This window comes from Episyrphus balteatus, chromosome 3, assembly GCF_945859705.1.
Source record: "Episyrphus balteatus chromosome 3, idEpiBalt1.1, whole genome shotgun sequence".
Lineage (NCBI taxonomy): Eukaryota > Metazoa > Arthropoda > Insecta > Diptera > Syrphidae > Episyrphus > Episyrphus balteatus.
The window spans coordinates 108,081,612-108,107,369 of NC_079136.1; the positions used below are offsets into that span (position 1 = coordinate 108,081,612).

At 31.0% G+C, this 25,758-nt stretch overlaps 1 protein-coding gene across 7 annotated transcripts in view; it reads left to right on the forward strand.

The window, feature by feature from the left end:
- Positions 1-25,758, forward strand: part of LOC129914491 (protein AF-10) — a 117,755-nt gene that overhangs the window by 38,073 nt on the left and 53,924 nt on the right. For all 7 annotated transcript variants that reach the window (XM_055993774.1, XM_055993775.1, XM_055993771.1 and 4 more), the window contains exons 4-6: positions 3,392-4,073; positions 4,132-4,297; positions 4,353-4,452. In XM_055993774.1, coding sequence (XP_055849749.1) covers positions 3,392-4,073; positions 4,132-4,297; positions 4,353-4,452 — 948 coding nt within the window. The remainder of the gene's footprint in view (positions 1-3,391; positions 4,074-4,131; positions 4,298-4,352; positions 4,453-25,758) is intronic.

Sequence of the window (25,758 nt, forward strand, 5' to 3'; positions counted from 1 at the left end):
CGTTAAAATTTAACTAGTAATTTTTAAAATAGTTGGAAATTCAAAAAATGGTTCTATGGAAGGTACCATCAATAAGAAAATTAAACTTTTCCAAAATTGACAGGTACCGTTATTTTTGGTCGAAAAAATAATTCCAAAAATCCCTCTGTACAAGACCCAAAAACTGCTACATACCAAGTTTGAAATGGATCTGCCTATCCGTTTAGGCTGTAGCTCCTTATACAGACCGACAGACATCCTGACAGAATGATAGACTGACTGATAGACAGAAGGACTTTCGAGACCCACTTTTTTCGCATTCTTTATCATCGTTATATCATGGAAAATTGTTATCTGAACTTTTTTTTTACGAATGCATAACTTGATATATAGTACCTAATACGTACTACCTATATCGTAAGTAAAAAGGTGTGCTATTCAAGTATTTATTTCACTGCAGTTGATAGAAAATAGCAAAAGCTTTATGTTTATAATTTTATATTATGTAAGAAGGCTGATATAGGTCGTTTCAAATCAAAAGTCCCATGGAAAATTGAGCAAAAATAAAAAAAACTCATTCGCTTACTGGAAGGAAATTACGATAAAATAAAGAAGAACAGTTCTTGCTATCCCTATTTTAATTAATTGATCCGTCTGTGAGATTCACTGGGTTAGCCTCTGAAAGCGGAGGCAAGTCTCCTGGGCTTGCATCACTCCTTAACGCGGGCAATACAAAAAACATACAATTATTTAATTATTTATCATTTGAAGGCAGATGGGATAACTTTGCCGAAGATATTATTATAGGACTAGGTGAAAATGGACCAGAAATGTCCAGTTTATATGATAGCAATTCATAACTTAAAATTCTATGCAGATCTTTTCATTTGTAGAATTGGGCAGTAAATATCTTATTTTTATTTTTCAATTATTTTGGAGTCGTCACCATAGAAATCATAAAAAATAAATTCTGATTTTTCGTTTGTTTATTTTTTTCTCTAGCATTTCTTTCATTCAAACAAGCATGATTTGTTGTTATTTTTGAGCTGATTTGTCGCAATGAGCCAATAAAATCGAGTTTTTCGTTTATTTGTTCTCAATTTTATTGAAAGGGAGAAAATAAACTCAGAGTCAGGACTTTTGATTTGAAACGATCTATAGGACTCTCCCGCATCTTATATTTTCTGTAACCTAGAGTTTCAGTAACCAAATAAAAGTGAGAAAAGTGTGCTTTTTTTGTGTTAGGTACAGTGACCAAATTCATTTTCGAAAAATATTCTACGTATTGAACCCTAGATTTAAATAAACCATTGTTGACAAAATTTAAAATTGGCAATACAGGCTGGTAGATTTGCCTAACAACTTTGTTTAGATAATCTTTCAAGTTAGAAGTGTGCTTTTTCCAACTCATTTGAAAATCTATAAGTATGCCTAGGTATTTGAAACTTTCCACGTCTTTAACTTTAAAACAACCATCAGAGCATATCATGTTTTCATTAAAGGAAGTATGTAGTAGACGAATCATGCAAGCAAGCGATATTAAGCCGATATCGAAGACAGATAGGTGAAAGATAACTTAGTGTAATATCTTGGCATATTTTACCCCTTATGTTGAAGATTGTCTCGTCTGTCATCATGGAATTGCATACCTTGGGGTGCTTAGTGAAGTAATGGGTTGGGTTGAGAAAAATAAAATGATGTCTGCCCATACAAATTAAAAAAACATTGCAGTAGGAAAAAACAAAGAAGAAATTGTGTTTTATTTTGAAATACAAACTTAAAGTTAAGGAAGGTGGAGATGAAAAATATTTGAATATGTAGGGTCAATGTGGGTAAATGTAAACAGGGGTAAATGAGAACATGGCTCATAACAAGCTTCAGTTAAATCTATTTGACGCATACATTAGTACAAATCGCGGACACATGTATCTTTTAATCATTGCTGTCAAGAGAGAATTCATTCGGCGAGCTTATTTTCCGTGAAAGATAATTTTTTAAAGTGCCAAGTCGTTAGTCTTCAGAAATATTAGATATTTTTGTAGATTCAATTAAGTCAGTATAACTTGCAAATACTTTTTAGTTTTGAATTTTGATGTAGATTCTATGTGAAACAAACAAACTTTAAAATACAGGACATTTATGTCGATTTGCATGTGTTTACATTTGCCCCAGAATATTTTTCATAATGGGAAAATGTAAACAACGTATTCTGAGGGTAAATATAAACATATATTCTTGCTGAAATTATTGGTTTTATTAAAGATAAAGTATTTTTAGTCAATTACTATTGCTAAAGTACCACGGAGTCACATTTTAAAGTAGCCAACACATCAACTTCAGTGGATGATGTTGCAAAATCGGTCTTTGACGTAAAAAAAAATTAACGTTCAGAGCTGCTCAGGATGCATATTGGGTGTCTATATAAAGAATCAAAGGAAGAAAACAAAAACTTTTGTTGGAATTTGAAAAAGTTTTTGTCAAATACCTTCTTGAACGTTTTTCAAGTCGTTATCCATATGATAAAGCGGAAAATCTAAATTTTAAACCACTGTTTACATTTACCCCGAATTTGTAAAAAAAAACACAAACATGGTGGTGTATTTGTAAACATGCCATATTTGACAGTAATTTAAACAATATGGGAAATATTTGTTTATATTTATAAAAAAGAATTGCCATCATTTCATATTTGCATTTGAAGATGTCAAGTTTTTCCGTAAAAACATATTAAAATGTAAAGTCAAAAGAAAAAAAAGATGAAATTGTTTACATTTACCCACATTGACCCTATAATTTGCAATATTTTTTTATTGTTCTTTCATCCTAAGAAGATTATTATTTTATCGCAGACAATTTTATCTGTGCTTGTTTACACAAACAGTTTCTATAAAATGATTTAATTCACAAAAAGGATTAATTTAGGTTACAAATATACTCAGGACAATACCTATTTAGCTATCGTCCAATTATCGTCCAAGTACAATCGTTTTCATGATGGGCCCTATCGTGAATCTCCAGGGAAATTTTGTTTCCCTCGGAATTTTTTGAGCGATCGTGAATCTCCCTCGGAATTTATTTCCAGGGAAGAAAATTACGAGGGAAACTTTTTATGATCATTTTCGTTCCCATGTTTAAAACATGGGAAACATTCCCAGGGAAATTTTTATTCACGATAGCCCCCGATAATAATGGAGTTACAGAAAGAAAAAATTACGATATCGTTTGCGACTATAGTGATTATTGAAGTTACGGAAACCAAACCATCGTCTAAATGATATCGTTTTTTGATAAACGAGTTACGAAATGACTTCCAAGATAATTGGATCATTAAAGATACTCGAATAACTTGAAAATCTCACCCAAAATCTTTAAACAAATTTTTGTAATAAATATTAATTAAAATTATTTACAGAAAAAAGGAGGCAATGTTAAAACCATCCCACCATATAAACCAATCACTCATGACTCTTCTGGTTCCGATTCTGGCTCCTCGCCAGAAAAAGAAATTGACTCGACAGTAAGTGCTACAGCATCATCTACATCAGCAACAAGTATAAAAATAACAAATGCAAGTGGAAGTTCTTCTGCTTCTACTAGTGGTACTATTGGAATTTCTTCGACAAAACAAAGAAAATCTTCAATTGCTTCCAAGCAATCAAGTTTGTCGTCTTCTTCATCTGCTGTAACGCCCAGTGTCACAAACAATTTGAGTGGAACAAATGCCATAGTGCCTGGGAATAGTGGAATGTGTACCCTTGGAGTACCATCTAGCAGCAATGAAAGTACATCCATTAGTGGGGGCTCTAATGCCAGTATGAATTTGAACACAAATGTAAAACCAAACAACAATTTTGGGAGTTCCAAAGAGAAGGACAAACATAGCAAAAATTTAAATAAAATAAGCTCAAGCAAAGATAAAGATAAAGAGTTTTCATCATCCTCTTCATCATCTTCGCGGGAGAAAGGAAGTAAATACAAAACCAAGGATTTTGGAGAACATGGTAGCGGTGGAACGGGAGTTTCTGTTGCCGCAGGGGGAGGGTCAACCGGTGGTCAAAATTTAGCTAACGTTGCAGGTCGCTCAGGAATGGGGAGTCAGTATTTTGAATGCTCTTTTATTTAGATTTGCAATAATGAATAATTTGTTTTTAGTGGATATAACATTAAGTTCTACAGATAATGTCTTCCCAACTGCCGAAGCAGTTTCTAACTCTACATCTTCAAGTGTGCCGATGAAGAATTCTGGAACATCAATAGCAAAAAAGAGGAAAGCTGAATCGAAGGCTGGAATATTTGGAGATGCAAATGATATCAATCAGTAAGAAAAGGTTGATTTTACCTACATTATTTGCATTACATATGAATCTTTTTAGTTCATTTCGTGATATAATAAAAGATGTTTCAGTAACATTAACACCACTTCCTCTGGATAAAACGTCTGATCTGGGTGAAGTTGAAAAGTTATCTAAGAAGGTAAGTACAAATAATTAAAGGGATTACTAACCATATCGAGGACATTATTGTCTAACGCATTGTAATTTTTTTTAAATCCTCGTTAATTAAAAGCACAAGCATAGGTACTTTAAAGCCTTTTAAACCTCAGGGTTCTAGTAATTCTGTTTTTTTTAGCATTTGTATCCCTTGAGCAACTAGTATACATTTCATCAATAGCTGTGTTTTTTGGCATTGATATCCGTATCCGCAGTTGGCGTTTACATGCATTACAAAAAGAACACGCAGCTGCCGATAGGAATAGAAGCTATACCAAGCTGCGGATATAATTTTACATTTCCCTTTCTCTTGGTGAGTGCATACGTATAAATTTATGTCCAGTGTCGATACTTGGGAAATCCTACTGCGAATATCTTTGCCAAAAAAAACACGCCTAATTTTTTATCAATTAAGAAAAGGGTGGGATACCTTGAGGTAAAGAACTCTGTTAATATTTATAGTTTTTGCTTTATGTTTAGAAAAAATTGCCAAAGAATACTTTTATTGGATTAAATATTTAAAAATTATATAAGCATTCTAAAATAGCGTAAAAATTACTCATCACAAATATTATAATAAAGGAGCAAGGCCTAGTGGCTAACAATTATCAACCATTCTTGTGTGTTTGTAATTAATTTAAGAATGCATCATAAAATTTTCTACAAATAACATCGATTAATTGATTGTCATGAGATAGTTCCTCATTTTGGAGCTCCTCCACTTACATAATTCCTTTCAGGAAATTGAGTATAGAGTGTAATTTTTCCTCTTCCACCTAGTAGCAACCCAGGTGTTTGAATCTTTGGTGAATTAGTGTAGGATTTACATAAGTGCTTTTAAGGCAGCTTGAATATCAGACATAATGGCAATGTTTTTGTTTCGGTGAATTAATTCGAGGTTTATTTTTGCACATTTTACAATGGCATTTACCTCAGCTTGAAAGATACTTGGGGATTGACCCATTGGTACGGAGAGTTTGGTACTAGGCCCAAAGACGCCTGCCCAAGTATCTTCCGCTGTTCTCGACCCGTCTATATACCATTTGATGTTATTTTTTAAAATGAGTGGTTGATAATTTCACCTACCCAATCTTTTTTACTACTGAGATGTAGTTTTTCGCAAAGTTATAATTTGTGACCATCGCATCTCTTGGAAAGTCAAGGATGTTTTCTTCTGAGGATCTGAACAGGAATTCTCTTTCTCTGTTGCCTATGCATTTTCCAGCCCCAGTTCCTTCCTTGGTAAATCTTATGATAGCTCCCTTAGCAGCACTTTCAATAACTATGTGGAGTGGAGTTAGATCTAGAATAACCTCCATTGCTGCTGTAGGGAACGTTCTCATAGTCCCGGTGATGCAGACACATGCGAGTCTTTGCACTTTATCTAGTGATTTCCTAGTTGTTGCAAGATCGGTTCTTTTGTGCCAAGCCACGCACCATAGGTAATTATGGGTCTAAACTACAAATAAAATGTGTGATTTTTTAAGTGATTTTCTATAGACCACATGTCAGTAAAAATGGTCGCAATAGTCAAAGAGCCCGGTCGATAATTATGTCCTGTAATGAAATTCTGCTCGTGTCTATTAATCAGTTTACATTAAAACAAAGCGTCTCTTAAGATGTGTGTTCTTTATTACATCGCGTAACTAAAAAGAATAAGGACTTAAAACCAGGTTAAGCAAATAATGATATTGACATTTATTCATATACATAATATGTATGTATCATATTATGATAATGTAGAGATGTAGAACCGAAAAGATACATTGAGTAAATAATTGTTCTCTACACAACAATGTCCTGTCGATAGACCATGGTACCGTCGCACAGTGCGATATTTTGACCTAAAACGTGGTCATAAATAAAATTTCTCAATTTTGCCTCCCAGGATTAAGCTTATGTCCCATAAGAGGAAGATAACCAGGCTTCTTTTTAGTGGAGTCTATCTATCAATTGATCAACCCAGTTCGCGACACCATCAGTTGCAACTTGCACAATTTGGGTAATTTTTGGCGATTTTTATTAAAAAAAACTAAACTTTCTAAGCGTTTTTTCTTTTAACTTAAAAGTGATTTTGGTGAAAAATTTTGATATGGATATTTGGTTAAATCGGGAACTTTTTTCCCATGGATTTTTTCCCATATTCGAAAAATTGGTATCGAGAACTTTTCCAAATTGGGAAAAAATTCCTTTGTAAAAATACCTATCGGCAACTCTTTTTTTATGGGAAATCTTGTGTTTTTTTCTGACAGAATATTTCCCAATTATTTAGCAATAATAAATAATAATAAACAATAATAAAAAAATACAAATTTATCTTAATAAGATCAAATTCATCAAAAACTCACCAAGTTCAAGTTTAAGGCCCAATTTATTCCCACTCCATTAAATTTTAAGTCTCGATTAAAAACGGGAAATTTTAAAATTTGTAAGCGATCTGACAGATTTCTAATTTTTATCGATTAGAACAAAAACAAACAATTTTTTTTCACTAAAAACATGCTGTCAAATTGTTCACAAATTATATTCGAAAATTAATTTATTATTTTCATGTTGGCAAAACTTGTTCCCAAGGAAAAAAAATTCCGTGGGGAACTTGTTTCCGGGAAGGGAAAAATTCTTAGGGGAAAATATTTCCCAGGGAATTCCCGATAAGGTTGATTGACAACAAGGTATTTATGGTATTCTTAAAAAAAATTTACTTTATATGGAACTCTATTTTTCCATACGTAGGGGTTGAACAAAATTGCTTTTTTCGTTGTTTTTTTTTTAACATTGGTGTTTTTAAAATAGCGCAACACGTCTAACCTATATATTTGGGGTTATCGGGACTTTTTTTCCCATGGATTTTTTTCTCATATTCGAAAAATTGGTATCAAGGACTTTTCGGAATTGGGAAAAAAATTCCTATGAAAAATACCTATCGGCAATTCTTTTTTTATGGGAAATCTTGTGTTTTTTCTGTCTGAATATTTCTCCATTATTTAGTTGTCGGAATTGAAAACAAAACAAATACTGTAAGTAGTTCTCAACAAAATAATAATAATGACAATTTTTTTTTTAAGGTCGAATTCATCAAAAACTCACTTAGTTCAAGTTTTAATCAGTGTTATGGAAATAATACGAGATATTGTTAAGGTTTCACAAAAAATCGGTCTCATGAAGATGTAGCAAAATTTTGGAAAGAAGTAGAAAAAGTACTTATCGGTTTGGGCCCACCAACAAAATCTATTTCTGAATGGGAAAAAGTACTTAGGTGAATTGATACACATGATGTTTTGCTTTAAAAAAAATATTTGAGGTATGGGAAGAGACAAAAAAAGCAACCGGTGGATGTCCAAACAAGGAGTATATATAAATTCAGTGCGTTGCACAGTGTGGTAATTCGCCAATCTGACTGGACAAAATAGAAAAAAAAAGTTTCGCCACAATATTTTAAATCATGAGTTGAGCTTCTCAATACAATGGGTAACTGTAATTCATGTTTGGTTTTTTTGTTTTCATCTCGGATCATCGTAAGCTAAGCTTAAAAGTTGGTTCTTGTCAACAGTTGGATGGAGATAATACAAAGTATTCTATTTTTCGCTTGAGTTTGGTTGACGATTGAAAACGCTGTGGTAGTTTTATTGTTGTTATTGTTTTTTTTTTTATTGTTAATCTACATTTGGAGGTAAAGTATTATAATTTTTATTTATTAATTACCATTGCAACTATTAAAAAAAAAATAAATTCTGTAAGAAGGCTTGGAAGTGCAAAAAAAATATCTTTGTTTTTCAAATAGAGGTAAAGTTAATTTTTCCGCATTTTTCCGGTCTGAAATTAATTAATTAATGTATTGTGGAGTGTTTTCATTAAGATTACCTAGTTACATGTCTCGCGTTTTCTCCATACAACTTTTTTCATTTTGAAAAATGAAGTCAAGATTTTCAAAAAAACAAATTTTCGAAAAATGTGTCAAAACTGCCAAATAAGATCGAAAAGACAGTTTTTAGATCTTTTAATGAGCAGGTATCATCTTTGGAACATTTTTGACAATAAAGAAAAATTAAAAACATATATAAAAGCGTTGTGCTTCAAGTTAAGCGAAAAAAAACTTTAAAACTAAAAAAACGGGAAAAATATAACAAACGGAAGGTTAATAGTCTCCTAAGTGCACCTATCCATTAGAAAATAGTTAAAATCAGTAGAATCGCTCTCCGCAAAATTGAAAAAGCATATTCCAATAATACCGGAAAGGATTTATCGAAATATTCTTTGAGTGAAGGATCAAAATGTATAAAAGATTAAGTTCTGATCCTCCGGAACCACTAAACCACTGGAATTTTCAACTAATGAGGCAAAATCATTGATGAATGATGCTTTTCTAAAAGTTCTATTTCTTAATAAAAACTAATTATTCTGCCTCTCTTTTTTCGTGAATAGCAATAGAGTTTTTATTTATTGAGATTTTTCAAGCGTTTTTTAAAATAATTAAGTATATCCAATCATAGAATATGTTTACGGAAACATAAATTCAAATGTAGCAGAGCAAGGTTTTGATAATAAAATAAGATAGAGACTTTTTTTTTATGTTTATACAAATTGGAGAATTTATTCAGAATGAAAAAATAATTATTTGATATAAAGTATATCACAATCTAGATATAGTTATACATAATCAAAGTTATTTTTTCAGCAAAGTTATTTTAACTAAACAAACATTTATATAAAGCAAATATGCGTTGTTAACACATTATAAAAACTAACATCAAATACTATAAAAATGCATTTTCTTCATCACTATTTTGACCCACTTTTTGCAGAAATTATAGATTTTTTTTTAAATCTTTCTTTTTTATAGAATTTTATCTATTCACATTCATTTGTTTAAAACTTTTTAGAAAAAAAGTTTTAAACAGAATATGTTGAAAAACTACGTAATAAAACAACTTGAGTCAAAAAGCAAAATAAAGAATAAACTACTAGCTTTAAGAAAAATTAAAGCACAGGACTGTACGTGCATTTTTTGATTTTTAATCTTTTTTTCCACGACTAATCGGAGGTAAGCACTTAAGTGGGTTTTACTGTACCAAGAAAATGAAACATTTTCCTTTCGAATAACTTTTTATTCATTTGGTACCTATTTGACGTGAAAAATGTGCCCAAATATTTTTGGCAAGGTTTTAGACCAAAATACCGCACTGTGCGCTGATGAAAATGATACTCGATTTCGTTCCTACCAAGTGTAATTACCCCTTAATGAAAAAAAGTATAAAAGACATTTTTGGGGGGAAATCCTATTCCAACAAGAATATGTCTTGTCCATTTGATTACTATAATTTTTCGATTTGTAATAAAATTAAAAATAAAAAACGAAAAACGGTTAGATAAACGAAAAAATTGTTAAAGGCCTTTTTTGTAGAGCGTTCAATTTCCTACAAGAATATGTTGAGAAATTTGCTAAAAAGTCGAATGATAAAAAAATTATTTTTCCTGGTATGAGATTGAGGTAAAATTGGAAAACTGCGAAGCGGACAATCTTCCCATTAATATTAAGAGCTCATATTTGATGAGTATGTTCTAGAGGTATCTAGCATCGATTTTTCGGAGTATAAAATCAAAGAAAGACATTCGATTTTTTGAGCCACCCTAATATACAGCTGTGTTCAAAATAATAGTAGTGCCTGCAACAAAATAACATTTGTTATATTTACGGTGCTTCTATGGTTAAAAATTTAATTTCTTTGATGTCAAAGTTTGTAACGGTCAATTACTAATAAATGTATCGTAATTTTAAAGTGGAAAAGAAGGTGCCAAATAATTTTTCAATGATTTTTGGTTGTTCTTTCGAATTTGACCTGTTCAAAATAATAGTAGTTAAAGTTATTTTTTAAGAATTTAAAAGCGCTTTATAACTTAGAATATTTATTTTTGGTTTAAAAGTAAGTACTCATATAATTTGAATAATTTTTCAACAAAAAACGATTTGTTTCGGTTTTAATCTATTTAAAGTTCGAAGAGCAAAACACTGCAGTTCGGATAACGGAAACTTATACGAAAGCTGCTTGAAGAAGGGAAAACCTACTTGGAAATTCAAGTTTATATTAGGATGCTCCCCTACAATGGTAGCCAATGCAATAAAGTCAACGAAAAACCCGAAACGCGCGGTAGAAGAAGAAAAAAGACCGCCGTAGATGACAGGAGTAATGTCCAGACGAGCAAAGTTGAGCCTTCTGCATCGTTGTTTCACATCCAGAAGGCTTTAAGCCTGGATTACAGTGCAGTGAAAATTCGGAGGCGAATGTTAAACACTAATTTGTACGCTTGAAGTCCACGAAAAGTTCAGCGAAACATGTTAAAAAGCGTATCCAGTTTGTAAAAGACCACATAAACTGGCCAGCAAAGTAATGGCGTAACATATTGTTTATTGATGAGAGCATATTTGTCCCCTTTGGTGGTACTGGATCTCCAGAATAAGTCCGACGTCCACCCAATACGGAATATGTTCCAAAGTATACGACGGAAACAGTTAAACATGGAGGGTCGAAAATTTAAGAATTTAAACATATTTCTTTGTTAACAGCGGAACTTTTCGTGGACTTCAAGCGTACAAATTAGTGTCTAACATTCGCCTCCGAATTTTCACTGCACTGTAATCCAGGCTTAAAGCCTTCTGGATGTGAAACAACGATGCAGAAAGCTCAACTTTGCTCGTCTGGACATTACTCCTGTCATCTACGGCGGTCTTTTTTCTTCTTCTACCGCGCGTTTCGGGTTTTTCGTTGACTTTATTGCATTGGCTACCATTGTAGGGGAGCATCCTAATATAAACTTGAATTTCCAAGTAGGTTTTCCCTTCTTCAAGCAGCTTTCGTATAAGTTTCCGTTATCCGAACTGCAGTGTTTTGCTCTTCGAACTTTAAATAGATTAAAACCGAAACAAATCGTTTTTTGTTGAAAAATTATTCAAATTATATGAGTACTTACTTTTAAACCAAAAATAAATATTCTAAGTTATAAAGCGCTTTTAAATTCTTAAAAAATAACTTTAACTACTATTATTTTGAACAGGTCAAATTCGAAAGAACAACCAAAAATCATTGAAAAATTATTTGGCACCTTCTTTTCCACTTTAAAATTACGATACATTTATTAGTAATTGACCGTTACAAACTTTGACATCAAAGAAATTAAATTTTTAACCATAGAAGCACCGTAAATATAACAAGTGTTATTTTGTTGCAGGCACTACTATTATTTTGAACACAACTGTACATACATACAGTAATACAGTACAAAAGTAATCGAAAACAAGTAATCTGATTACAAGTAATCAGATTACATTTGTAATCAGTAATCCTGATTACATTTGTAATCAGTAATCTTAGTTTATCGCCAAATCATTTTTTTTACACATAGGTGTATGTATTTAAAATCTGGCTAACTCGTGTCGCGTACGAGATACGATTTGCCGAGTCGACACATTAGTCTACAAGTTGATCGCCAAACCATTTTTTTACGTACATACATAGGTGTGTGTAATTAAAATCTGCATTATCGGTTATAATTAATTTTTTTTATTCATTGCAGTTAAGTGAAATTGGGTGTCTTACCCATGCGACCGCTAATATTCTTAAATAAATTTCGAAATTTGACAATAGCATCACATCCAAACTAATTTAGTCAATTAACTCAAATTTCCGTTCAGAAAATGACGTTGCCTAAATATCTAGTCCCTAATATTTCCTGAACGTGCCCAATTTAACATAAAATCTAGAAGCGGAATATTTGAACGTTTTTGATGCTTCATTATTGATTACAATGATTCGCGTAAAACGTGTAAGAACATATTTATAAATGTTTAATTTGTCAACAAAACCATAAATTAAATGAATTATTGGCTTTTTGGGACCAATTACAGATTTTACTGTCTCTTCAAAAAAAAAAACACCCTTTCACCAAAATTTTTTTTATGAAAACTCTTTATTTTTGCTTTCTATCCCAAAATCGATGTTTTTACCAAATTTCATTAGTGTGACCAATCTTTTTTGTTTTCAGTCGAAAAAACACCCTTTTTACCATGATATTTTTATAGAGACTTAAGATTCTATAGGAAGGTATCATAACATACCTTCCTCACACACAACTTAACCCATAAAAAAAACACCCTTTCACCAAAAATAATTTTAAGAACTTTAGTACAGGAAAGATAGACTTTTTTGTGGAACGAAATATAGGACGGCTGAATTTTTCAAATCTGAAAGAGGGGTATTAGAAAAGCTTAAGTCCTGGTTTTCGGGACGCCACCCCTGGCGAAATCCGCCATTTTGTAAAACGCGAATCGCTCTATATCTCCAAAACTATTTATCCTAGAGAAATGATTATCAGACCAAAGTTCTTTGAAATTTAATTATCTTTTTCTTTGTAGTACATTATTTTTCTGAGCGGGCAATAGTTTTGAGGTTATGTTGTTTTAATTTATTTTTTTCGGTTTTTTTAAGATTTTATCATTCCCGGTATTAGTTACATACATTTTTAAACAGTTAAAGTTATAGACCATCAAATTTCCAATAATTTGGTATATTTTTGAAAGTCATGCGATGTATGAGTCGAAAGTTATTGATCTGAAAACTGTAGTCTAAGTACATTAAAGTTAGTAAAAAAAACAGACATTTTGTAGAACGAAATATAGGGAGGCTGATTTTTTCAAATCTGAAAGAGGAGTATTAGAAAAGCTTTAGTCCTGGTTCTCGGGACGCCGAACACCTGGCGAAATCCGCCATTTTGAAAAACGTGAATTGGTATATATCTGCTACACTATTGACTTGACCGAATAAGTTACTTAACCAAAGTTATAGGTAATATAAATATCTGTTCTTGTACATGCACTGTTTTTCAGATTTTCACATTTTTCAAAATGGCGGATTTCGCCAGGTGTTCGGCGTCCCGAGAACCAGGACTAAAGCTTTTCTAATACTCCTCTTTCAGATGTGAAAAAATCAGCCTCCATATATTTCGTTTCTTAAAATGCCTGTTTTATTTACTAACTTTCCTGTACTTAGACTACAGTTTTCAGATCAATAACTTTCGACCGCATGACTTTCAAAAAAAAAAAAAACTAATTATTGGAAATTTGATGGTCTATAACTTGTACTGTATATAAAATTATGTTACTATTACCGAGAATGATAAAATCTTAAAAAAAAGGAAACAAAATAAATTAAAACAACATAACCTCAAAACTATTGCCCGCTCAGAAAAATAATGTATTACAAAGAAAAAGATAATTAAATTTCCAAGAACTTTGGTCTGATAACCATTTCTCTAGGATAAATAGTTTTGGAGATATAGAGCGATTCGCGTTTTCCAAAATGGCGGATTTCGCCAGGGGGGTGGCGTCCCGAAAACAAGGACTTAAGCTTTTCTAATGCCCCTCTTTCAGATTTGAAAAATTCAGCCGTGCTATATTTCGTTCCATGAAAAAGTCTATCTTTCCTGTACTAAAGTTCTTAAAATTATTTTTGGTGAAAGGGTGTTTTTTTTATGGGTTAAGTTGTGTGTGAGGAAGGTATGTTATGATACCTTCCTATAGAATCTTAAGTGTCTATAAAAATATCATGGTAAAAAGGGTGTTTCTTTGAGTGAAAACAAAAAAGATTGGTCACACTAATGAAATTTGGTAAAAACATTGATTTTGGGATAGAAAGCAAGAATAAAGAGTTTTCATAAATAAAATTTTGGTGAAAGGGTGTTTTTTTTCGAAGAGACAGTAAAATCTGCAATTAGTCCCAAAAAGCCAATGATTCATTTTATTTATGGTTTTGATGACAAATTAAATATTTATAGAAAAGTTCTTACACGTTTTACGCGAATCATTGGCTTTTTTGTTTTTCTTTTTTGTTTTCACTCAAAAAAAAAACACCCTTTTTACCATGATATTTTTATAGACACTTTAGATTCTTGTTTCTTATCTTAAAAGTAATATAATTGCCGAATTTCAATAGGGCACCACTAATATTACTCTAGTATTACACACTTTTTCAAATATACCCATATTTTCCTTACTTCTAAAAAAGACACCCTTTCACATAAAAAAAATTTAAAGACTTACATTATTCGTAATTCCCATGGGAAAGAGAACATATTTAAAGAATTTCGTAAGGTTAATTTATACCATTGACTTATCGCGGATTTGTCCCTATTTCCCAAAAAAACACCCTTTAACATAAAACATTTGTATAGACTGTTCGGGTTCTTGGTTTCTGTTATAAATGAAACATTTTTACCAATTATCATTTTTCCTAGTTTTTGTGGTACTAATTCCGAATTTCATCATTTCTTAAGAAAAAACACCCTTTCACTCAAGATAATTTTTAAAAATTTACACTTTATAGATTCTTATACCAACCAACAACATTTACACCAAGTTTTAAAAATTAATAAAATTTAAGTCAGCTGTTATGATACCTTCCTCACACACAACTTAACCCATCAAAAAAACACCCTTTCACCAAAAATAATTTTTAAAAATTTATGAATCCTTTGTCCCTGCTTTATCTAAAACCTTCATCCCGAATTTTGTCAGTGTAGCATGTTTTTCACATGGGTTTCAGTTATATTTTACCTGTTGAAGTAAAAAAACAAGCACCCTTGTTTTTAATCGGCAATAATTTTTCTTAGAGCAATCGTATTGACTTTATTTTTATGTCATTAGATTCAGCATCAAATAATACCTTGAAAACATGTGTCATATGATGATATTCGACAAACAATTTTTTCAGTATATTTTTGACCTTCACCCCCTCCCTCTTGTCCGCGAAAAAACCCAACTTTTTTTTATAGACTTTTTTTGTAGTTGGTTCTTATCGCAAAAGCAAACTTTTGGGATTATTGCCGCAGGTGTTATTGCACTGCAGCGTTCTTCCACTAAACCACCTCGATTTCCATTTCCTTCATTGTTATTAATTGTTTCGACTTTGAAAACTGGTGGCCTAGTTTTTTTAAGAAGACGACCAAGTCAATAGACCAACAGAGGAAAAATTTTTGTGTGTCAAATTATAATCTGCTCAAATATACTATCGGGTGGCAATGGTGCAGTGGATGTAGTGCTTGACTGCTAGCCTGGAGGTGTGGGTTCGAGCACTACTTCACGCAGCATTCTTTTCTTTATCCCCAGCTGTAACAGGTAAGGAAATCTTTCGATTCACGTGAATCGAATAGCAGAATACGGGTGTTTATTAAATCACTCCTTGCGATATCTAGCTCATAAATCTATATTTTCTTATTCAAATAGATTTTAGTTTGTCGGAAGGATCAGATGCGTAAAATTATCGTATTTTTTTTTTGTAAAAAAAAAAATAGTGAGAGGGGTCACATGAAATAGTGTTTCTTTGAATGAAAATATAGTTTAAGCTTAATTTTATAATTTTATTTTTTTTATTAGTTTAGGCAATAAGTAATTAATTTTTATTGAATTTTTTTTTAAATTGTTTTTATCTATTCCTATTTTAAACTGTTCCAACTGTTTCCTTTTCCCGAACACTACTGTTTGGAACTAGGCAACTGCTATACATTTCCTTTATATGGGCCAAAGTACTATTTAGTGCAGACATGTCAAACTCAATGGTTACTAGGGGCCAAAACAGTGAGATCTAAATTTGTTTGTTCCGCAATAAAAGTAGGTAAAACTAGAATTTTTATAAAACAGATTTATAAAAATAAGAAAAATTGTATCATTAATATTTTCTTCCTGATACCTACAATCTCTTTACTTTAAGCTGGATCTTATATCTCTTAATAATAAAAATATCTACTTGCGTCGGAAGGGTGTGTGAAATTTGTAAGCGATTTTGTATGGCGGTTTTAAATTGTCCCAAATCTGACTGAAAAAGACTTATGAAATTCGTTCATATCCACTTCATAGAAATTTGGAACTTACTTCGGAGTCACACTAAAAATCGCATGCCTTTATTTTCATATCGAGAATTATCAGAACATTCGCTTCCTAATTCACGAGATCTTATCTTTAGGTAAATTTATAATTTTATTTTCAGGTACATTCCATATTTATTTGTTCATTAAAAAAGAGGTAAATGTGCGTTGAACAGAAAATATAAATAATAACCTTAAGCCTGGTATGCAGATCTAGATAAATTTTAGCATATTTCGAATTTTAATTGTTCAAAACAAACTCATAATAAAATACATTTTGGCTCCCATACTGTCGAAAAAGTTAAGCCGAGCTAAAATTTATCTGAGCATCTTATCGATAATTTGTATGGGACCTAAAATTTAGCTCGGATCTGTGTACCAGGCGAGGGCCGCAAAGTTACTCGTTGGGCTGCAATTTTGACATGCATGAAAAGAAAAACTATATTGAGTTCTGAAATTAACATTATTTACATGTACAAGTTTCAAACCCAAATTTAGATTGAATTGTTTGCAAATCACGGTAACATTGTGGCTTATCTTGGGAACGCAGTGGTATTTAAAGTTTTAAAGCTGATTTTTGGTAATAAACTATTAAGAATATTTAATTGAAATTAATATTTCTATGATTTAAATTTAACATCTTCATGGTTTCAAATAGGAATATCAGAGAGCTTAATTATATGATTTCACAAATAAAACTGAAATTTGCAGTAAAGTAACGCAGTTGTTTGTTTTTGATCACTTTGTGTTTAAACAGTCATAAATATAGAAATTTCATTCAAAACATCGGGGCAAATGTTATTTTATAATAGATTAAATTATAACCATTCTATGTCAACTAAAATTTATGAAAATATATTTATGAATAAATTTATAAATATTTAAACAAAATAAATAATTATTTATATTTCATACAAAAAATCCACTTAATTTCTGCCCCGAATACAACACACATCATGCAGCCGGCAGATGTTGGAGCTTTTGAAGGGCTCAAGAGTCACTACATAGCTTCAATGTTGGAATGGACCAGTTTAAAAGGCAACGAACGTTGAGCAATACCTAGGTGACAAAAACAAACTTTTGCGGACTGTTGTGCACATTCTAGAAAATAAAGACCGTTTTGGTTTTATACAAAATGCATTGCGCAGATATGGAATTTATCCCTTCGTCCCTAACGCGGTCGACCATACAAAATGCATCATAATAACTTTCTCTTATGTGAATGCACATCTAACGCCACGTATTCATAGCCATAACTAAAAAAAAATTCATTTTAAAACCGTTCTTAAAGTTGTATGTAAAGTTGCAGGTTGCAGCCACAAAATTGAGCCCATCGAAGAGCCAGAACCATATGAGGCCCGTTTCCTATTATGGTTTATAAATACATACATTGTATGGAACATTTTTGTTTACCTTGAAGGTTACATATTTTTGCTATTTAAATTATTTATTGAAGAGTTTTTATCTAAATAATAGAAGAAAATCGTTAAAAATTATGGTGTTGGGAATTAGGCTCCTTTATGTTCGGAAGTAGGCACCTAGTGTTCAACTTCTGGTGAAAACGACATGCCTTCGGTTTTTATTTTTTTTTATAATAAAACCTTTGTACTCATTGACACAATCTTATTTTTTTATAATAAATTATTCGTACACCTTTCGTAAAAAAAAAAAATAATTAAATTTTTTTTCTTCAGTAAATAATTTTTTACTTTTGAATTTCCGTTAACTTTTCGGGTATTTGTGCATTCACTCTAATAGTAATAAATGTTATAAATAATTATATAAATATTATAAATATTTTTTTTTGCGCGTAATCAATTTTTACTTATACTCATTATTGTACTTATTTTTTTTATAATATTATAAAAAAAGAAATGGTAAAATCTTTTGTCTGTCTGTCTGTATGTCTGTCTGTCTGTATAAGGAGCTACAGCCTTAACGGATGGACCGATTAATGTCAAACTTGGTATGTAGCGTTATTTGGCGACTCTCCAGAGGGGTTTTTGGAATTAATTTTTTTTGGACCAAAAATAACGGTACCTGTCATATATCGATTTTAGTAAAGTTGAAATTGCTCAAAAACGGCTCCAACGATTTTGTTTAAAAAATTCAAATGTTAGTTTTAAGACAAAGTCTATCTTCTAATGAAATTTTTTTTTTTTTGAAAATCATTATTAACGGTACCTGCCATAGAACCGTTTTTTTCAAATCCGATTATATCCGGAACTACTTATTCGATTTCAACGAAACTTTTTGTGAAGAAGCATTTACATAATTTAAATACATATAAGCCTAAAATAAAACTTCGAAAAAAATAATTTTTGGATTAAAAAAAAAAAATTTTTTTTGAAAAATCTAATTTTCAAAAACGGGAAATTGAATTTTTTTGAATTTTTTTTTTTAATTGCTGAGTAGTGATTTCTACAAAATGGCTTACCAATTTTATTTTGAAACTTTTTTTCCAAAAAATTATTTATAAAAAATTAGTTTTTTAAAAAACGGCTCTAACGATTTTGAAATTTTTTTTTCTAAAAATGCATCTTAATATGCCAATCAAAACTCCATACTTGTTTTGGGGGGCAATTTGATTTCAGATTTAATATTATTTTTTTTTAAAACGAATTTAATTTTTTTTATATGAAATAATTGTGTATGTAGTAGGTACCTACATTTTCCAAATTTCTTTATAAAAAGTCTTAAAAACTTAAGCAACTTGAACTCTAAGAGCAAGTTCGGGCGACCCAGTCGTGCATTTTAATTTATGACCGTACAGTACTTTTTAATATGAGTCCAACGAAAGGCAAAAAACTTGTACTTTCAGAGCTCTGTACATAAAAAATTTGACGAGATATTTAAATATATATTGATATATTTATAATTTTAGTTTTTACTTGCGATATAGGTACTATATATCAAGTTATGCATTCGTACAAAAAAAAAAGTTGAATGCCAAAAAAGTGGGTCCCAGAAGTCCGTCTGCCTGTCTGTCAGTCGGCTTGTCTTTCTGTATAAGGAGCTACAGCCTAAACCGATGGACCGATTAATGTCAAACTTGGTATGTAGCGTTATTTGGCGACTCTCCAGAGAGGTTTTTGGAATTAATTTTTTTGGACCAAAAATAACGGTACTTGTCATATACCAATTTTAGTAAAATTGAAATATCTCGAAAACGGCTCCAACGATTTTGTTTAAAAAATTCAAATGTTAGTTTTAAGCTAAGGTCTATCTACTAATGAAAAATTTTTTTTTTGAAAATCATTATTAACGGTACCTGCCATAAAACCGTTTTTTTCAAATCCGATTATCTCTGAAAGTGCTTATTCAATATCAACGAAACTTTTTGTGAAGAAGCATTTATGTAATTTAAATATAAACCAAAAATAAAATTTTGAGAAAAATAATTTTTGGATTTTTAAAAAAGTTTTGAAAATTTTTTTTTCAAAAATCAAATTTTCGAAAACGGGACATTGAATTTTTTTGAAATTTTGTTTTTAGATGTTGATTAGTGATTTCTACAAAATGGCATCCCAATTTTATTTTAAAACTTTTTTTCCAAAAAATTATTAATAAAAAATTAGTTTTTTAAAAAACGGCTCTAACGATTTTGAAATTTTTTTTTGTAATAATGCATCTTAATATATCAATCAAAACTGCATACTTGTTTTGGAGGGCAATTTGTTTTCAGATTTTATTTTATTTTTTTTAAAACACGAATTTTATTTTTTTTCCAAATTTCTATATAAAAAGTCTTAAAAATTTAAGCAACTTTAACTATAAGAGCAAGTTCGTGCGACACAGTCGTGCATTTTATTTTTTTTAGATTACTAGAATTGATTTTATTCATAATTTACAAAATTAATATAACATTTTAATATAAAACAAAATCATTTAGACATGGCTATCTACCGTCTGCCGTATTTACTTTTTATACTTTAAATATTATTTATATTTTTTTAATTTGACTTTAAATTTTATAATTTTTTTTTAATTAACAATTATCACTCATAATAAGAAAAAAAGGTGTTTCATCAAAAAAGTTTTTGTAAGATTCTGTTTCGATATCTAGCCTCAATGGCTAGAGAATCTTTTCCAAAGATACACCTTAGAGTAGGACACTTTCCCAAGAAATGCACAACGTCTCCCCTCTCCATCCTGTTGCATACATATATTGTAGATGACTGGAAGATTTGCTCTGTGAGGTATATACACTCCTGCTCAAATTTAACGCACATCCTATTTATGTTACAGTAAAGTCCTACTATTACTTTATGCCACAGCAACATGGTTATATTCTGAAATGAGACAGGAGTGATCTTAAATTTAAGGAATGGAATAAAATGTTTGTGGGGAAGATTTGGCGAGAGATTTGTTGAAGTCTGTCTGTTAACCTGCGAACTTTTTAGAGAAGAGTCCTAAATTGTCATGGAGTGAGATCTGCTTTACAATACCTACGGAGTTAGTGAGCCCTGACTGATATCCTCGAACAGCATCCGGTATTAATCACCTTTAGATTTGGTCCACAGTTTAGTCTGATGCACGATAATGGAAACTAGAGTGGTTTGAGAATATATTTAAGATCTTAATATGCCAGCTTTGGATTGACCACACAAAAATCCGGATTTGAATTCAATACAACATGTCTAGAAAATTATGAAAAGCTGCGTTCGCGACCGAAATCCACCTCCAAGCAGTCTTGATCAACTGAAAACTGCAGTGAAAAAATTGCTACAACAAAACCATCAAAAGTTAATTAGTGGAATGAACAGACGACTCCGGGTGTTCATATGGGCTTGAGGGGACAATACCAAGTATTGAATAAAATTTTTGGAGAGAAACCTTCAATTTCTAAATTTGGTTCATATTTTTTTTGGCTGGTTATACTGTTGCAATTTATCATTTTTTCGACTTGCTAAACAACAAGCAAACACAACAAAATACACCATTTTAAATAAGATACAGGGTTTAAACTAAAGAAGTAAAAAGTGTGCGTTAATTTTGAGGAGGAGTGTAGTTCAGGTTTAGAATTGACCATAATTGATATTTCCCTGACATTAAGCTCATCACGGAAGTAGTTCAACTGCTGCAAATTGTGGTTAAGCTGGCAGTAAACCGTACGATGCACAGTGTGGCCAATCACGAATCTAGATGGACAAAATTAATAACTCGCGCTCGCGTTAAATCGACTTTTTTTCTAAACAGTTTTAAACAAATGAATGTGAATAGATAGTATTTGACCTTATGTTTCCATAAACATATTCTATGATTGGATATACTTAATTATTTAAAAAAAAAAACGCTTGGAAGATCTCAATAAATAAAAACGAAAAAAGAGAGGCAGAATAATTAGTTTAGTTAGTTAGTTAAAAAATGGCATCACCTTTAAAAATATCTGCAGATAATTTAAAAAAGTAACTCCTTTTTGTGCGATGCAAACTTGAAACATAAGGGCCCATTAAAAACAGCTGTGTTTATATTACCTTCGAGGTTTTTCAAGCTAATAATTCTCTAAATTTCTTCGTGACCCTATTTTTGGCCTTTTACACTAGCTTGCTTTTTGCATTGAACTTGTTTAAGATGTTCCGAAAGAAAAGCATCATTCATCAATGATAATGCCTCATTAGTTGAAAATTCAAGTGGTTTCAGGGGATCAGAACTTAATCTTTTATACATTTTGATCCTTCACTCAAAAAAAAATTTCGATAAATCCTTTACGGTTTTATTGGAATATGCTTTTTCAATTTTGCGGAGAGCGATTCTACTGATTTTAACTATTTCCTAATGGATAGGTTCACTTAGAAGACTTTTAACCTTCCGTTTTTTTAATTTTTAAAAATTCTTTTCTACTTTTGTTTCACTATCTACTGTTTTTGTTTATTTAGTTACCACATAAAATTGGTCAAGCAAAATGAAATTCATGTTTAAAGAACGGTCCAATGTGTCTTCTACCTTTTTTTATCTTTTTTTCACTTAACTTGAAGCACGAAGCTTTTATATATAATACAGTAAAATAAGGAGAAAAAAGAGGTAAATCTCGGAATGAATGTTAGTAGAAATTTTTTTTACTCAATATCTTCCTTTTACCATTCTATAACATATCTCAAAAGTCTAGAAAAATCTCATGTCCGCTTGTCGCGATTTCAAGGTCAAATCGCGAAATGGAGATTTTCAAAATTAGCAAAAATAGGCTATGGTATTATATACACATATGATACATGATTTCAAGGTATTTTTTAATGTTGATTCCAAAAAATCTAAAATCAAGACAATCTGACGTCTCTGGAAAAAGTTATACCTGTTTTTCATCTGTCAACTCATATTATTATAACAGTTGCAAACTTACTGCCGAAAAACCCTTAAAAGTTATGGTAGATGAACCAAATTTTGCATGAAGATTTTAGAATCCATCATTATTAAAAATCAAAACAATCCCTTACAAAAAATATATATACCTACGAAATAATGGCATTTTTTTATGGAGGGGCAAATTTTAGGATATGCACTAAAGAAGATTCTTGTTCATCTTAGGAATAAGTGCAAATAGGCTAATTTTTTCATTTTAATCTTTGTTTGGATATTCTTTAACTACCCTCAAAAATCTAAAAAAATCTCATGTCCGCAAGTCCTAATTTTCTTGGTTTGAAGATAAGGTGCAGATTTTAAAAAAATTGAAAAACTACACTTCAGATATTTGTGTCAGATCAACATGAATAAGGTGCATTACTTTTCAGGGATGGTCAGGTTGACTTGTTTGTGAGTTTTGTTGGAATAAGTGTTAAAAAATACCTTTAAATCATGTCGCTTATGTTGGTATACATATAAAAATTTAAACTTTTCTTATTAATTTTTTAAAATCTGCACCTTATTTTCAAACCAAGAAAATTAGGACTTGCGGACATGAGATTTTTTTAGATTTTTGAGGGTAGTTAAAGAATATCCAAACAAAGATTAAAATAAAAAAATTAGCCTATTTGCACTTATTCCTAAGATGAACAAGAATCTTCTTTAGTGCATATCCTAAAATTTGCCCCTCCATCAAAAAATACCATTATTTCGTAGGTTTATATATTTTTTGTAAGGGATTGTTTTGATTTTTAATAATGATGGATTCTAAAATCTTCATGCAAAATTTGGTTCATCTAAAATAACTTTTAAGGGTTTTTCGGCAGTAAGTTTGCAACTGTTATAATAATATGAGTTGACAGATGAAAAACAGGTATAACTTTTTCCAGAGACGTCAGATTGTCTTGATTTTAGATTTTTTGGAATCAGCATTAAAAAATACCTTGAAATCATGTATCATATGTGTATATACTACCATAGCCTATTTTTGCTAATTTTGAAAATCTCCATTTCGCGATATGACCTTGAAATCGCGACAAGCGGACATGAGATTTTTCTAGACTTTTGAGATATGTTATAGAATGGCAAAAGGAAGATATTGAGCAAAAAAAATTTCTACTAACATTCATTCCGAGGTTAAACCCTTATTTAACTGGATTAATATGTTTTTAATTTTTCTTTATTGTCAAAAATGTTCCAAGGATGATACCTGTTCATTAAAAGATCAAAAAACTGTCTTTTCGATCTTATTTGGCAGTTTTGACACATTTTTCGAAAATTTGTTTTTTTTTTTTGAAAATCTTGACTTCATTTTGAAAAGTGAAAAAAGTTGTATGAGACATGTAACTAGCTAGTCTTAATGACAACACTCCACAAAACATTAATTAATTATTTTCAGACCGGAAAAATGCGGAAAAATTAACTTTGCCTCTATTTGAAAAACAAAGATATTTTTTTTGCACTTCCTAGCCTTCTTACAGAATTTATTTTGTTTTAAATAGTTGCAATAGTAATTAATAAATAAAAATTATAATACTTTACCTCCAAATGTAGATTAACAATAAAAAAAAACAACAATAAAAGTACCACAGCGTTTTTAATCGTCAACCAAACTCAAGCGAAAAATAGAATACTTTGTATTATCTCCATCCAACTGTTGACAAGAACCAACTTTCAAGCTTAGCTTACGCTAATCCGAGGTGAAAACAAAAAAAAAAACAAAACATGAATTACAGTTACCCATTGTATTGAGAAGCTCAATTCATTATTTAAAGCAGAAACACAATCACGCTTTGCCAGACGCGTCATCGAGTTACGTTGAGAAATCCTCAAAGCGCGCTTCTGTCGCTTTGACTTCGAACAGCTGATTGAAACAAAAATTCTGCTGTCAAATAAAAAAAAACACAGTCACTCACAAAATTATTGGGCCAAGTTGTTGTCGTGAGCCAAGTTGTGGAAAAATGAAAAAGGATATTAATGTTTTTAAAAAATGCATAGAAATTTGTTTATTCTTTAATCCTATAGTTATAAAAACAAAACCAATCAAAATAAATTGTTTTTAACAATAAAACTCAGTCTACAACATCATTAAATTATTTTTGTTTTTAATACGTAAATTGTTTTGATTTAAAATATCTCGATGTCGTTTTTTTTGTGCAAAATCTATATAGAGAAATTAAAAAACACACCTATGTTTGCAATAATTTATTTTTTTTTTTAATTTACATTTGGCGCAATAATAATATGGGTGACTGTAACTATGTCTGATAAATGTCAAAAAGCGAGCAAAAGTTCAGTCTGGTTGAACTTTTGCTCGCTTTCTTACGTTTCCTTACGTTTGTCAAAAAAGCGTACGTAAGAAAAGCGTCATTGTGGGAGGTTACACAGATTTCGTATGGTTGAACTTTTGGCAGTTGTCAAAATCGACGGCAAAGCGTGATTGTGTTTCATGTGGTTAAACTTTTTTTTTCTATTTTGTCCAGTCAGATTGGCGAATTACCACACTGCGATGTAAGGAGTTTGAAGCTTCATCCATTTATTTGGTTTTAGCTGTTTGATTCACCTTGGAAATAATTTGGTACATTTCCTTTTTTAATTTGGAAAAGTCCTCAATATTACAAACCAAATTAATTCCACAATATTCTGCCAAATCAAGCCTTTCGCGATACCATCCACTCTTTGAATTAATAGCCTTAGGAGCTGCATTTTTGGGTAAACGATAGTCTGCCAAATTTAAGCTTCTTATTATGTAACTCACTTGCAGTTTTAATGTTTTCACAAAAAGTGGCGAAATTCCCGTTTCTAGCATTATGACATAGTTCGGTGTGTTGGCCGGCAAATAGAATGCTCGTTTAATGTAGAAGCGCAATAGCTTTTCAACCACCTCATAATATTTATTTCCCCAAGTTTGTGCAGCGTATAGCATAATGGATTCTGATACCGTTTCAAAAATTTTGTATTTGCTACTATGAGCCACAGATTTGTTCGTGAAACATCTTTTCCATGTGAGGTTTATCGCCATTTTCGCTTTATTAAGCTT